Source organism: Eucyclogobius newberryi, unplaced genomic scaffold, assembly GCF_026437365.1.
Source record: "Eucyclogobius newberryi isolate DKJ021-1_F unplaced genomic scaffold, fEucNew1.0.hap1 SCAF_7, whole genome shotgun sequence".
NCBI lineage: Eukaryota > Metazoa > Chordata > Actinopteri > Gobiiformes > Gobiidae > Eucyclogobius > Eucyclogobius newberryi.
In genome coordinates, this window is record NW_027316389.1 from 24,005,235 (window position 1) to 24,018,078 (window position 12,844).

Genomic DNA, 12,844 nt, shown 5'->3' on the forward strand with positions numbered 1-12,844 from the left:
GACCTCAGGGGGTCCCAGGTTGGGAATGACATGAAAACATTTGTTTGAAAAAAATAAATGCATATTGCATAATTATTTTAACACCTGAATCTACATTGTTGAACAATTGCTGCTATGAAAAAATAAAAGCAGCTGCTCCATAGAAATTCCTCTGAAACACTGTCTATCATCAAATAATGGTGAACATGATATACACATTTATGTTTGTACAGTGAACATGCACAGATGGTTGTGCACAAACACATTTGATAAAAGCACAATTGGTCAGGTTATTGAGTCATTTTTAAGTTATAATTTGGACTTGAAAAAAATCATCACATCACTGTCAGAGAATCAACTGCAGCTTTAATTACATTAGCAGATATATTACACTCCACCATTCAGCACATGCCTCTCTTACAAACATTTTTTTATTTATTCTACAAAAACATTGGTTGACACTGGAGTTGCACAGATCTTTAGACATAATTCAGAAGTTTTTAACATTGAAGATGCAATGACAAGAACTAGGATCATATTTATGTATGGTGTGCTATAATATTTATACCAATATATTTCCTAAAAACTACAAGTGTCTTTTACCTCAGCTTATTAAAACAATTTATATACTCTTTTAGGGCAATTGGGAAGAAATCATAGATTTGATACAAAACAAATGAGATGTGGTAAAACATATTCATCAATAACTTAGTTACACCATGTTAGATATTGTCTTTTTTGCTTTCTTCTGAGGTTTACCCTGTTTATTCCTCCAAACTTGGGGAGGGTGCTGTTTATGATATCATTACATTCTCACTTACAATATAATGACAAATAAAACAAAAGTTTGTATTTATTTCAAAATTGCTGTATTGTAGTTATTTTATTTGTAAAATTGTGCAACATTCTTTTAAATTTGATCGCATCTTCTTGTTTCATTCTCATCCTTTTAGTGCTGCATTGAGGCATAATGACAACATCTTTTGACACTGACTGTATATATCTTTTATCATTATTCAACACCATTCTTTCTTTATTGGCTAAATATTATGTAACTTATGTATTTACACAGATTATTTTACAACAATCGGCCCAGCCCGCTGAAGATAGAATAGTCTATAAAAACAAAAGACGAGGAAGGTCCAGAAGAGTAGAGTCCTGACTCAGTTTTGAATTCATTTTACATGACCAAGAGCTGTCCCAAGACCATCCTAAACTGCTGTGTACATCCTGCCAGCTCTTTCACCCTTTCCGTCATCTCTCTTGTGTTCCCTGGTGAGGGATACTGCAGTGCTGCTGTTTTAGTGCTGATCACAATGTCTTTCAGTTTTTCACAAAGTGTGTTGCTGCTTTGAGCCACCCGTGCCCTCACCTCGGGGGCCTTGGCTTGCCGTGAAAGAGTGTCCCCAATGAAAACTAGCTTGTGCGCACTCAGGATCACAAACTTGCTGTGTGCTACAAAGATTTTGGGAGGCTGGTTGGAGTTGACGGCAGTGAAGAAGGCATCGATGGCATTGGTGACTGTTGTGATGTTCTGCTCACACTGCTCCTGGTAGAAAAGCAGCAGCTGACGGTCGCTGTGGCAAAGTCTGGAAGGTGGTGCCGATGAGCCGTTGTGGGGGTGGGGCAAGGGGTGGTGCGGAGACGGGACCCAGCCAGTCATGTCATTGTTGATGGGTCGACTGACCTCCTGCTCCAGACGCTCAAACTGCTTGATCTTGAAGAAAAAAGCAACATTAAGTGAATTGCTCAAACAACAATGTATTTGAACAATATAAATGTGTTTTACCTGGGTCTGTTCCATGTGTGCATTGTGTCTGGTGATGTTGCCTTTCTCCAACAATTGTCTTTGGTTCTTTTCAAACTCCTCTTTTCCCTGAGAAACACACACTCTTTAATTTTGTTTTGTTTATCTTTGGCGCCACATTTTAAAACATCAAATAGAGCAAGAGAGAGTAGCCATAATATAAATAATATATCTATTTTCTAAAACAGAGATAAGTAACCCAAATAATACAAATTACAATAAATGTGACCACTGTGGGACAAATAAAGGTTCTCTTAAGTGGGTAAATACAGGCTGAGGACTTTGTGTTGCGGCAATAACACACTGACTGAAAATATGGTGACAAACATATACCTGTAGGTGCACGTAGTCGTAGTCCTCCATCCAGCCCTCCTCGGTGCTCTCGTACGGCCGCTCTACTGGCCCCTCTTCTTCTGTGGATGTAAACTTGGGCGGAGAGGGAAGAGGCCGAGACTGAATGTGTCCTCTTTCTCCTCCATGATACGTGCCACTTCCTGACCCTGTCATGTTCCCACTGTCCCCTGGGATTGGAGGAAGAGGCAGCTGCTGTTGCTGTCTGTTGATCCGTTTGAAGAGCAGTGTGGCATTTCCATGGAGAAAAGAGGCGAGTTGTTTGGTATCGTCAGGGATACCCCGTGCGGTGATGACCAGACGGTCCAGGTCATCTCCGCCGGCAGGTGGCACTGCGAGTGTGGCGGCTGACCAAGCTATGGCGTCTAAGCTCTGGCTGTGTTGAATTAAACTATCGAACACTTCCTCCATTTTGCCCACCTGTCGCCCCAGTTTAGTTTGCAGCAGGCGGTCTGTGGCTTGAGCTGCGTTTGCCACAGCGCCTCGAGCGAACTCCAGGAAGTCCCTGACAGAGGACCTGACTCGGTCCACAGCCTGGTGGATGGCGGGCAGGTTTCCCTCCAGCTGCTCCGGACTCCTCCAGTTCCCAGTGATAAAGGACATCATGAGCGACACGTTGGACTCCACAGCCATCTGTAGACGGGACAGGCGCTCCATGGCCTGATCCAGGTCCAACATGAGGGGTTTCCCAGGAAGAGGGGCAGGGGCCGAGGTATCTCGAACGGGCACCATGTCTAAAGATGATGCTGAGTGGTTGCTGCGTGTGCTGCCGGTGCTGGAGGCTGATAGGCGTTTGAAAGACATGCTGAGGTCATCAGTGGTTTGAGGATCACGCACAACCTACAAAAGGCAAGTTATGACATTAATGATTACATTTTAGAGAGAACTATACTCTTTGTTGGCTGTACAGTACTTTAGAGCACCTCTCCTCTCTATAACATACCTGTGGTGGTATATCATACACATACTGCTCCCCTCTCTCTGCGGACCTCTCCGGGTTCCTCTCTCGGGGGAAGTCATACACGTCCTGACTGGGGTAGCCTGTCCTGAGGCTGGTGGGGATGTCGTAGATGTCTTGGCTGGGCTGGATTCTGCTGCTGTTGAAATGCTTCTCAGTTAGAATGGGGGGCGGGACATCATACACATCCTCTGGGATAGGGGGCTCGTCATCGTCATCGTTCAGATTGTTGTGCAGGTACTGGGAAGTCGGGACAGGACCTTTGAGTTTTGCAAAATGAGGCGGGACGTCGTAGGTCTCCTCTCTGATTGGTTGACTGTCAGGGACGTCTTTGCTCACAGATGGGGGGAAGTCATAGACCTAGAGCGAAAAATAAATCATGACAGTTTGGACAGGTAATCTTTGATACTTTGCAAAAACACACATAGCCACTGGTTAAACTAATATCTGAATTTTGGGTAGGATAAATAGGATGATAAACCCGGGAAAATCTGGCAAATAAGATATATACGAACAAACAGTTTTGACAGTAACTAAATCATATTACAAACGTACATACCTGCTGTTGTGCAAGCTTGTCTTTGCTTGGAGGCATGTCATACACATCTTGAACACTAGATGGCCCCTTTACCACCATTGGAGGCGTGTCATACACCTACCACAAAAGAAAAATCTGTATTACTAAAACTCTTACTTGATTTGACTTTACATATAATATTCTTTCTGAAACTAAAATATATTAACATGTGCCAAGAGTTTGTCTTACTTGGGTATTAAAAATCTGGCGGGCGGGGGGCACGTCGTATATGTCCTGCTGGGCTGCTGTCAGATGCCTGGGGGGGACGTCATACTCATCCTGATCTCCTTTCACTGTGTCATAGACGTAGATCTGTCCCACACGAGTAGGGACCACCACCTGGACACAAAAAAGAGACAATATAGTCAGGGGTCGTGCACTAAAAGTATTTCTAATGCCTTTTAACAATCTTACAAAATTGCGTGGTACTTTACTATCTGCAATGATGGCATGGTTATTCATAGAGCACGTTTTTAGATTCAAACTAGTTGCTCAAATTGAGTAGTATCTTCATAAATATTCAAAACTGAACCACAGAGTCATTATGCAAAAAATCCAATCAAGGCAGGCATTTGCAATTTGCATTTCAGTAGATTCGTACTGCAACATTTCTTTAGTGTGCATAATACAGACAAGACACAATATGGAAAAATGTTTATTACCCATATTGTGTGGCTTGAATTTCAATGCACAAATACCACCACAACTACTACTTCTACTACTACCTTGACTACTGCAGCTACAACAACTAGTCCTAATAATAACAATGATAATAATGTCTACGTAAGGATATGCTTTGTATAATTAACCTGTATTTACAAGTCAAATACAGCAAGGCAATGAAAATATGGAGGTTAAATAAAAAGGATTGCCCCTTAAAACAATAAAGCCAAAAGCTTTATCCCCAAACGTCCTTCAAAACCAATAACTGCTGCAGACTTTTGCCCCCAGACTGTTGAATCTACATGAACCCCAGAGCTCACAGTCGCCCACAGCAGGAAGAGCGCTCGAGCAGCAGGCTGTTTGATTTGCTGTGGGAATCTGGCGGCTCTATTGTGCGCCTGTTTAAACTGTGCATTATGAGATGTGAGCATAGCACAACAGAGAGGCTGGGAAATGACAACATCTGTGGCCCTCCCCTAACGCCCCGCACCTACACACCCGGGTTCCTGCAGTGAATGTACCTTCCCGGTGTCCCCTTTACACATTGATTTTTGCACATTTACAAATGAAACCAAAGACAAACACGCCCTGCCCTGCACTCGCCGATGGATCCGTTTACCTCAACAAATGAACAACAATATATACAGATCGTAACTCGGCACAGTTCATTTTAGGAAGTGTATTTTGTTTGTTTGTGGATGAATAAATTGCATTATTGTTTATGTGACTAATTGTGTATTTATAACCAATCTATAAGTATTCAACCTATAATGAGGTCTAAACGTGAGTCCAAACATTTGCAATAACTTTCATGTTTTTCTAGGAGGTAGTCGATAATAATCATGCTTTTGAGCACCCTTGTCACTGCTGTCATTACCTCTGAAAATGGATATTACTCTCAACACAGCAGCCTATTATTTATACTTTTGTCAATACACAAGAAAAAATGTAATGCCTGTGTGATTTTTAATGATATTTTAAGATGAAAAAAATATATATAAAAAGAGGAAAAAATGTTAAATTAGTTTTGTTATATTCCAGTAAGATTTGTATATTTAATGGTAGGGGTGGGCGATATTGACAGAAATTAGTAGCTGAACAATTTTTAAAAAATCTAAAATGTGCTAAAATGTGCCTGTAGATGTTTTGGTTGAGGTAAAACATGAATGGACCATAAAATGAACCACAGAAGTGCATTATACCCTTGTTTGTGAAATTATAATCGAGTTTTAGCTCATTTTCTCTGGTTTAATTAAAGGTGATATACTCAATATTCTAATTTTGCCAAGTAAGAACCCTGGGCAAAGGGAAAAATAAACGCACAGTTAAGGTTTTATTAACAGTGTTGTCGTTTCTGTTTTCTACTTTTTAATCCCCACATAAGCACATCTCGGTTCATCATCAGAAAGCTTTCAGCTGTAATGAGTGATCCAGACTAAGTGCCAGATGAGTCCTGCCTTGACCGTGCTCTGACTGATACTACTATATTGATCTACTGTGTGTCTCCAGGGAATAGACACATCCCAGCGAGACACATTTAATACCTTAAGCACATCAGAGGAGTGGGCGTGTTACTGGTGATGCCACTGTCACTGCAGTATTTAATCACACTAGTTCTTCTCCTTGGTATCATCGCTTCACATCAGAAAACCGTGACCCAGGCTGAACAACAAATCACCAAGGATGATCTAGTTTGACTAATTGCAGATATGCTAAAAGTTATGTTAATGCTACTTAGCGGTTTCACTGATGGACACCTGGGACAGGATTTGAAAGAAAACCACTCCCCAAAGACCCCATGGTATAAAGGGCCATCTGTACAGTTTACATTTACAAGCTAATACTGGATTTAAAAACATCTGACGGGATTAGTGAAACAGTGTTGGCATTTAGTATGAACAATGTCTAATTAGCCGTAAACTGGAGTCTAATAATAACTTTAGTTACTGCCCCGTATTACTTACTCAACTTCCCTCTAAGTAGAAGTATCGGGATTATTAGGTTAATTGATTTTTGTGATTATGCAGGTCACAATATGATCATAAGAGCTAAAAAATAATATTAGAGGCAATTCCATTCCTATCGAATCCTTAATATCTCGCTGCTTTTCTCACTTTAACTGGATTTCAGAAAGCTGGTCACAGACGGGAGAAATCCTTTTAATCTTTTGGACAGAGATAATGAGTGAATGGTCAGTGTGTCAATAGTTGTCGTCATGTTTCTTCTCACAATAATTGTAACATTTTGAATTTGATATTGTGACTTCCTTACCAGCAACCACATTTTAGGTCCAGATTTATAGCACTAATAATTAATACTTGACATTAAATGCAATTCATTTAACTACCATTTTCATAATAACACAGCTAGTGTAACATGAATGCTCAGATGGGAGGGTTATGCAGAAGTGATGTTCACCTTAATGCATCCTAAGTGCCATTGATTCCTTCTTAAACTCTCCAAATAACAAAGTCAATATCTATTATTGGATGAATCTATTTGAACTCTTCTTCGATAGTGAGCCTGTCTTCTCGATTACTGTTTTGAATCGGTTTCTTTTTTACTGATGATGATAGACGGCCATCTCTGTTGCACATTACAGGAGTCCTCGCTCAGCGTCTGTGGTTAACCAAAAATATTTTCAACGTTCCACTATTTCCTTTACATATGACCTGATTACATGATGTATAAGCAGTTAAATTAGCGCACACTGCTTCTAAAACAATAAGAATATCCGATATCCCCGTTGAAACATGATAATTAGACTGAAATAAAATTGCTTGGCTCAAAGTTGAGTATTCAAGGTTTATTTTAAATGAGGAAAAGTAATTTAAAAGCCTGATATAATATAATTTAAATATCAAAGACGAGTTGATTCCTCTTCTCAGTGACCGGACCATATCTACAAGTCTTTTATAGACGAAAGAAGTGGCCTAAGGACGGCAGTGTACTTTCAGATTCACTGACCTAAATACACTACTCCATAAAACTGTGTTGTGCTCTCAGAATAACTGCTCCGCTCCCGAGGAACCAGCAAACGCCTGTCATCCCGCGCCAAAAGATTGTTTCCTTTGCTTAATATGATCCGCGCACAAAGCAATAGCTATAGACGCATGGGAGATCTTTCTTTGTGACTTGTGAATGATTACGCCATGCACTATTCAACAGATGACCTCTGCTCTTAGCCCCGCCCCCTCCCTCCCATTTTCCTCTTCTTTTTATTCAAGGCAACCGCGAGTACACACACACATCAGGCTGATTACAACAAGTCGTCAAATACATAGCTTCAAAATGCCCACCCAAACCACACTGGCTCCAAAATAGGCCCAAAGGATGCAGCTGCAGCTCGGAGGATGTCTTTATGATACAGATGTGAGCTTCAAACATGGAGCGGTGGAAATAGGGCCATAATTACTGGAGGTTTGGTGGTTTGTCTAAACTGGTAGCGGCTAACGTCCCGTAGTTTTCTCAGGGTATAAAAGAACAGTGGGAATGCCAAAGCTAGACAGAGAGGGGACTGCTGAGGTCTCTTAACAGATTACACAGCTCACCCCCCACTGAACGCCACATGGCAACTGTGTTTGCTCTGCACATGACTGTCTGGCAACTCTGGCAACATGCTAATTACAAGAAAACAAATGCTAATTGAACAACGGCGCAATTAGCAGATGTGGGCTCAGAGAGTGGTGGCGGGGTGGAGTGTAAGGCTAATGTAAAAGCTCATTTAAGTGCGGTATACTTCTGCTGCAAACTAAATGATAGGGCTGCAAGATACAGTATATCACAATTGAGTCAAAAATATTTAAATGGTTGCCATTGGTAACTAGCAATGACTGAAGTGATTGAAGTCCTTTCCAAACAAGAATCCTGTTTGTAGAAAGCCTGCTAACTCTGTAGTTTAGACTTGTACAAACACATTTGCAACTGAAATGCTTGTCAGAAAAATCACAATTAGCTATTTTGTCAAAATTGTTTAGCCCTACTACATAAATCCCAGAGAAATGCCTTTGTTGTTTATTCCCTAATTATAATAATTCCCTTATAATTACTATAATTATATAACACCCCCTCTTTAAAGTTGTATTCAAATACAATGTTAAATTGAAATGTGGATAGTACAGTTTGATGGAAAGTATTACTCCAAACATATATTGAGTGTTTTTATAAATAAAATTTTAAAAATTATAAATTAATTTAATTTAATTTTAGATTTTGTGACAAAATCTCTTGAATCTGATATACTATTACATTACTTAGCATTAGCAATGGTGTGAGTAGCAGCTTTACTTGGAATGTCTGTGTTTGCAGTGTTGAGTGGTGCAGTGTGCCAGACAGCTGTGTTCAATTCATTAGACTCCAGATAATCTGGGAGCATGTGCCACTAAAACCCTCCCCACAGCCGCTGCTCAGCATCTCTCACACACAAATATGACAAGCTTTCAAAGTCACACTTCTGCCGCTCAAACTTTATATTTATAGCACTGTTTTCAAAGGACACTTGAGTCCATTTGAGCTAAAAACATAAAAAGGGTTATTTTTGTCTCGTGTCTTTGTAGTGATAATGTCATAAAAATAAGATCTTTCGGCATTAGTATTAAAAAATAGGACTACTATAAATCCACACAATAGGCCAGAAAGAATGGGTAGAGATTATTGATAAGTTAATAATGTGACAGACAATATTAGCAATAACTCCAAAAGTTTAGATCTTGGTTTTAGGGAATTTGAATATTTTGAGATGATAAAACAGAAATTACTATCAATTGAAATTTCCCCTTCTGTCTTTTTGCTTTTTTTCATGGCTCCTTGTAAATCCTGATCACTTTTAACAACACAATACTGAAAAATATAACACGTTAAACCCTCTTATCAGTTACAGCTCCATGGCCTGAAAAGAAATGACAGTTCTGTGTGCATATCTATAATCTCTGTATTAACTGGCTTATTAGCACACTATAGCGTTACCAATACTCCATCAATAGTGCCTATAAGCGTGGTATTAGCAGCAGAACACACACAGACACTCAGCTGCTGTTGTGCGCGTGTCCCGCTGTCACACCCTGCTCACTCTTTGATGTGTCAGATGACAGCTGTGTAAACTGGCAGACTCCTGACGCACAAAGAAGCTGCTATTTCTGAATCTGTAAAATTCATTGTGCAGCGCCTGGTAATAGTCCCGACAGCTGGCATGGGCATCATCAATTGAAATAATTACTGGACCATTGTAACTTTTTAATGACTCTCAAACTATTGTTCTTCTAATTATGGACTTTTCTCACACCAGCCTTCTGTTGATGCACTAAAACATCTGCCGCAATTTAGCTCATCCTTTGCCTCGCCATCGCTCACTTTCCCTCTTTCCTTACCACAAATCTCCTCTTTGGTGCTGTTCTTTTAGCCGTCATGATTGGCAGCTTTAACCTCGGCAGCTTTTTATCTATTTCTCTGAGCTCTAGCAGTTTTCCCTCCAAAACAGTTAACCAAGTTGTACTTTAGACAGACGTGTAACAGACACTAAGCGAGGAAGGCAATAAAGAGTCTGACTTTATTGAGCTATTGTTATGCCTGATAACATGTTTTACAATTAAATCATACCTATTTATACCTATGACCAACAGTGTACAGTGCATATAAAGTGGGACTATATTATATTATCAAAAATACAAGAGAACGTTCACGTATCCACAGATGTTTAGCAACAGCCTTCGAGTAGGAACACCTTATCTTGTAATGTCTAACTAGCTCAAAGCTGTCTGTTTGCCCACTTTGGTAAATGTGACGGAAAATGAATAGGCAAATACAATACATAAAGGCTGTATAACACACACTGGATCAAGCTGTAGAACAGACCAAGCCCGAGGAAGGTCCATTGTGCTGAACTTATTATGACCCCAGCTGAAGGTACAGGCCTGTGTCCTGGGCAAGGGGATCCACAGATTTCAAATCAGGTTTTTTTTTTCTTTCTTTTTGACCAACGGAGCACGGTTTGCAGTAAAGAGAGAAAAGTGGAAGAAATGAAGGCGCCCAGATAAGCCGCGGCAGCAGTAATGGCCTGGCACCGGGCTCAAGGACAAAACGTGATAAACCTGTTGATGTCCATGGACTCCACACTCGGACAGTTATTGACCAAGAAGGAACGAGCTGAATGTGGCAACTATATTTTACCACCAAACACTCCAAAACCATACGCTTCAGTTTTCATCTTGTCCAACAAAGGGAAAGGAAAAGACATTTTATTGGCGATTCACAAGTGTTAATATGGCATTTTAGGCCTATTTACAATTATTTAAACTTAAGACAGTAAAGTTTCAGGTTTACAGATTCAGTTTAAGACCAATGCACTTAATGGGCCTTCATTTATATTAAAAATAGAGTTTGTTAAAAACACTGTATTAAAGTGCAGCTTGACCTTCAATGGCTGTTATTTCTAAATGTTAAAAGCTGTGTTTTAGTCATTTAACATCCAGTTTAAAGGCTACACCCTAATTGCATCTGGTAGGTCTATTTCAGTGTGGTGATAACTAGAGGCAAAGAGACAAAAATAAGCTTTCACATGTTGTTTTCTAGCTACACAATGCCACAATACAGACATTTCCAAGCTAGAAACAGTCTTATTAAACCAGTAAAACTACTTAAAGGGCACATCTTATGTAAAATCAACTTTCGAGAGCTTTTAACCAACATTGTATTACCTGGTATTTTAAGTTATACCTGCATTTAATTGCAATTAATTAAATAATTCTGACTCTGGGCCATACAAGTAGATGTAAAATGTGACATAGCCATTTTCAACACAAAAAATACATACAAAAAATAGTGAAATTCTGCTGCTGTATGAAGGGGCGGGACCTCTCAGTTGTACAGGTTTAAACAGTAAGTCAATGGACCTGTTTCTACTGTATTATTAGGCTGTTTTAAATCAATATTGATGTTTGCAATGACGAAAATGTACAATAATGATCCATTTAGACTATAGTTTAATACTAAAAACCTGTTAAAAATAATTCAATTTCCTCTTTGCTTACTGTAAGCTTTCTGTAATTGTGAACAAATACAATACAAAATATTTTGGTAACACATTTTTCTTGTTGGACAAAACATATTTTTAACTTTCCAAGACAGTTTGGCAGGATTGTTCTGACCACTCTCAGTCACTAAAAATGCTCAAAACAAGTGACAGACCATTTAAAACAGATGCGGTGTAGGGAAAACATTTCAGCATAAAATCTGTCTGTGTATTTCAATAAATTGGCTTGGTTAATGCATTTTAGGAGCCAAACCAAAACAGCACATATTAGTTACAACTAATGGTTAACATATTTTGTTAACCATTAATAAGTCAAACTGCCCTACTAAACTCTCTCCATTCTTACCTTTCCAAGAGGTTTGCCGCTGTCCCAGTTCCTCTTCTCCAGAGACGGGGGCACCTGGTAAATATCCTGTGCCGATGAGCCAGCTCCTTGAAGGGCGGGGGGCACCTGGTAGATGTCCTGAGAGGGCGCCTGGTACTGCCTCTGGGCCAAGGGTCGAGCCTTACTTGGGGGTTGTGGAGTAGAACCAACCGGACCAGTGGGGATCTGGTACACGCTGCTTTTGGGCTCATGGGACGGGGGCATCATGTAGATCGAGTCAGGGTTAGTTGTCGCGGGGCGCATGGAGGTGTACTGTGGGGGGGTGTATGAGGGCTTGTTTGGATAGCCCTGTGACGCTGTGGCCATAACAGAGGCAGAGGCTGTAGGTTTGGCGTAGGTGTTGTGAGGGGGCAGAAGAGGGCGCTGTGACGGGGACGTGACAGTCGTGGGGTCAGGGGTAGAGGGAGATCCCTGTTGTTTGTCGTACATGCCCACCAGGACCTTAAGACGGTTGCCTGGGACGATACCCTGGCGACCATGGAGTGAGCATAGCCACCACCCATCCAGCCCCTGAGTGTCCCGCTCCAAAACCGTCATGATGTCCCCCTTACGGAAAGACAGCTCGTCTGGAGACTCCGCCACATTGTCGTACAGCGCCTTAGCCAGCACATTCTGTGAAAAGAGACAAAAAGAGAATGTTTCAAACATTTAAAATAACTCTACGATCCTGGTTTGCTTAAGCATAACATTGAATAGACTGGGTAAACCACAGGTTCAATCTGATGTATGCAAGTGTTTTGAAGCCCTGTTGATTCATTTGGCTCAGATGATTATTTTGCCTACAATGTTCCACTGTATGGCATTAAATGTATGAATCTCCATGGAGACAAGTGGGTGACATCACCTGACCAAGTTGCATATTATCTGTGGATTGGTAAATTCACTCACAGAATGCATAAAGTTTGTTTGTTTGTTTTAGAAATAACTACACCAGTAATTGGATAAATACTGTGGAACATTCTAGGCCAGGGGTGGGCAATTATTTTCCTCCGAGGGCCATATTCGAATCCAGGCAAGTAGCGGAGGGCCGGCCCGTGATCGTTGGTGTGAGAAAAAAAAAAATCTGTTATTATTTATTTTTTTAAACATTACTTGGC

General features: G+C 40.5%; 1 protein-coding gene across 3 annotated transcripts in view; it reads right to left on the bottom strand.

Moving 5' to 3' along the window:
• Positions 1-323: 323 nt before the first annotated feature.
• The window catches only part of bcar1 (BCAR1 scaffold protein, Cas family member), a 37,121-nt gene continuing 24,600 nt past the window's right edge, over positions 324-12,844 (bottom strand). For 2 of the 3 annotated variants that reach the window (XM_072434636.1, XM_072434635.1), the window contains exons 2-8: positions 11,709-12,359; positions 3,862-4,011; positions 3,655-3,750; positions 3,081-3,455; positions 2,120-2,977; positions 1,769-1,855; positions 324-1,696 (exon numbers count right to left, since the gene is read on the bottom strand). In XM_072434636.1, the coding sequence (XP_072290737.1) occupies positions 1,160-1,696; positions 1,769-1,855; positions 2,120-2,977; positions 3,081-3,455; positions 3,655-3,750; positions 3,862-4,011; positions 11,709-12,359 (2,754 nt within the window). In that variant the 3' untranslated portion in view covers positions 324-1,159. The remainder of the gene's footprint in view (positions 1,697-1,768; positions 1,856-2,119; positions 2,978-3,080; positions 3,456-3,654; positions 3,751-3,861; positions 4,012-11,708; positions 12,360-12,844) is intronic. The other variant, XM_072434638.1, reaches the window with a different exon arrangement.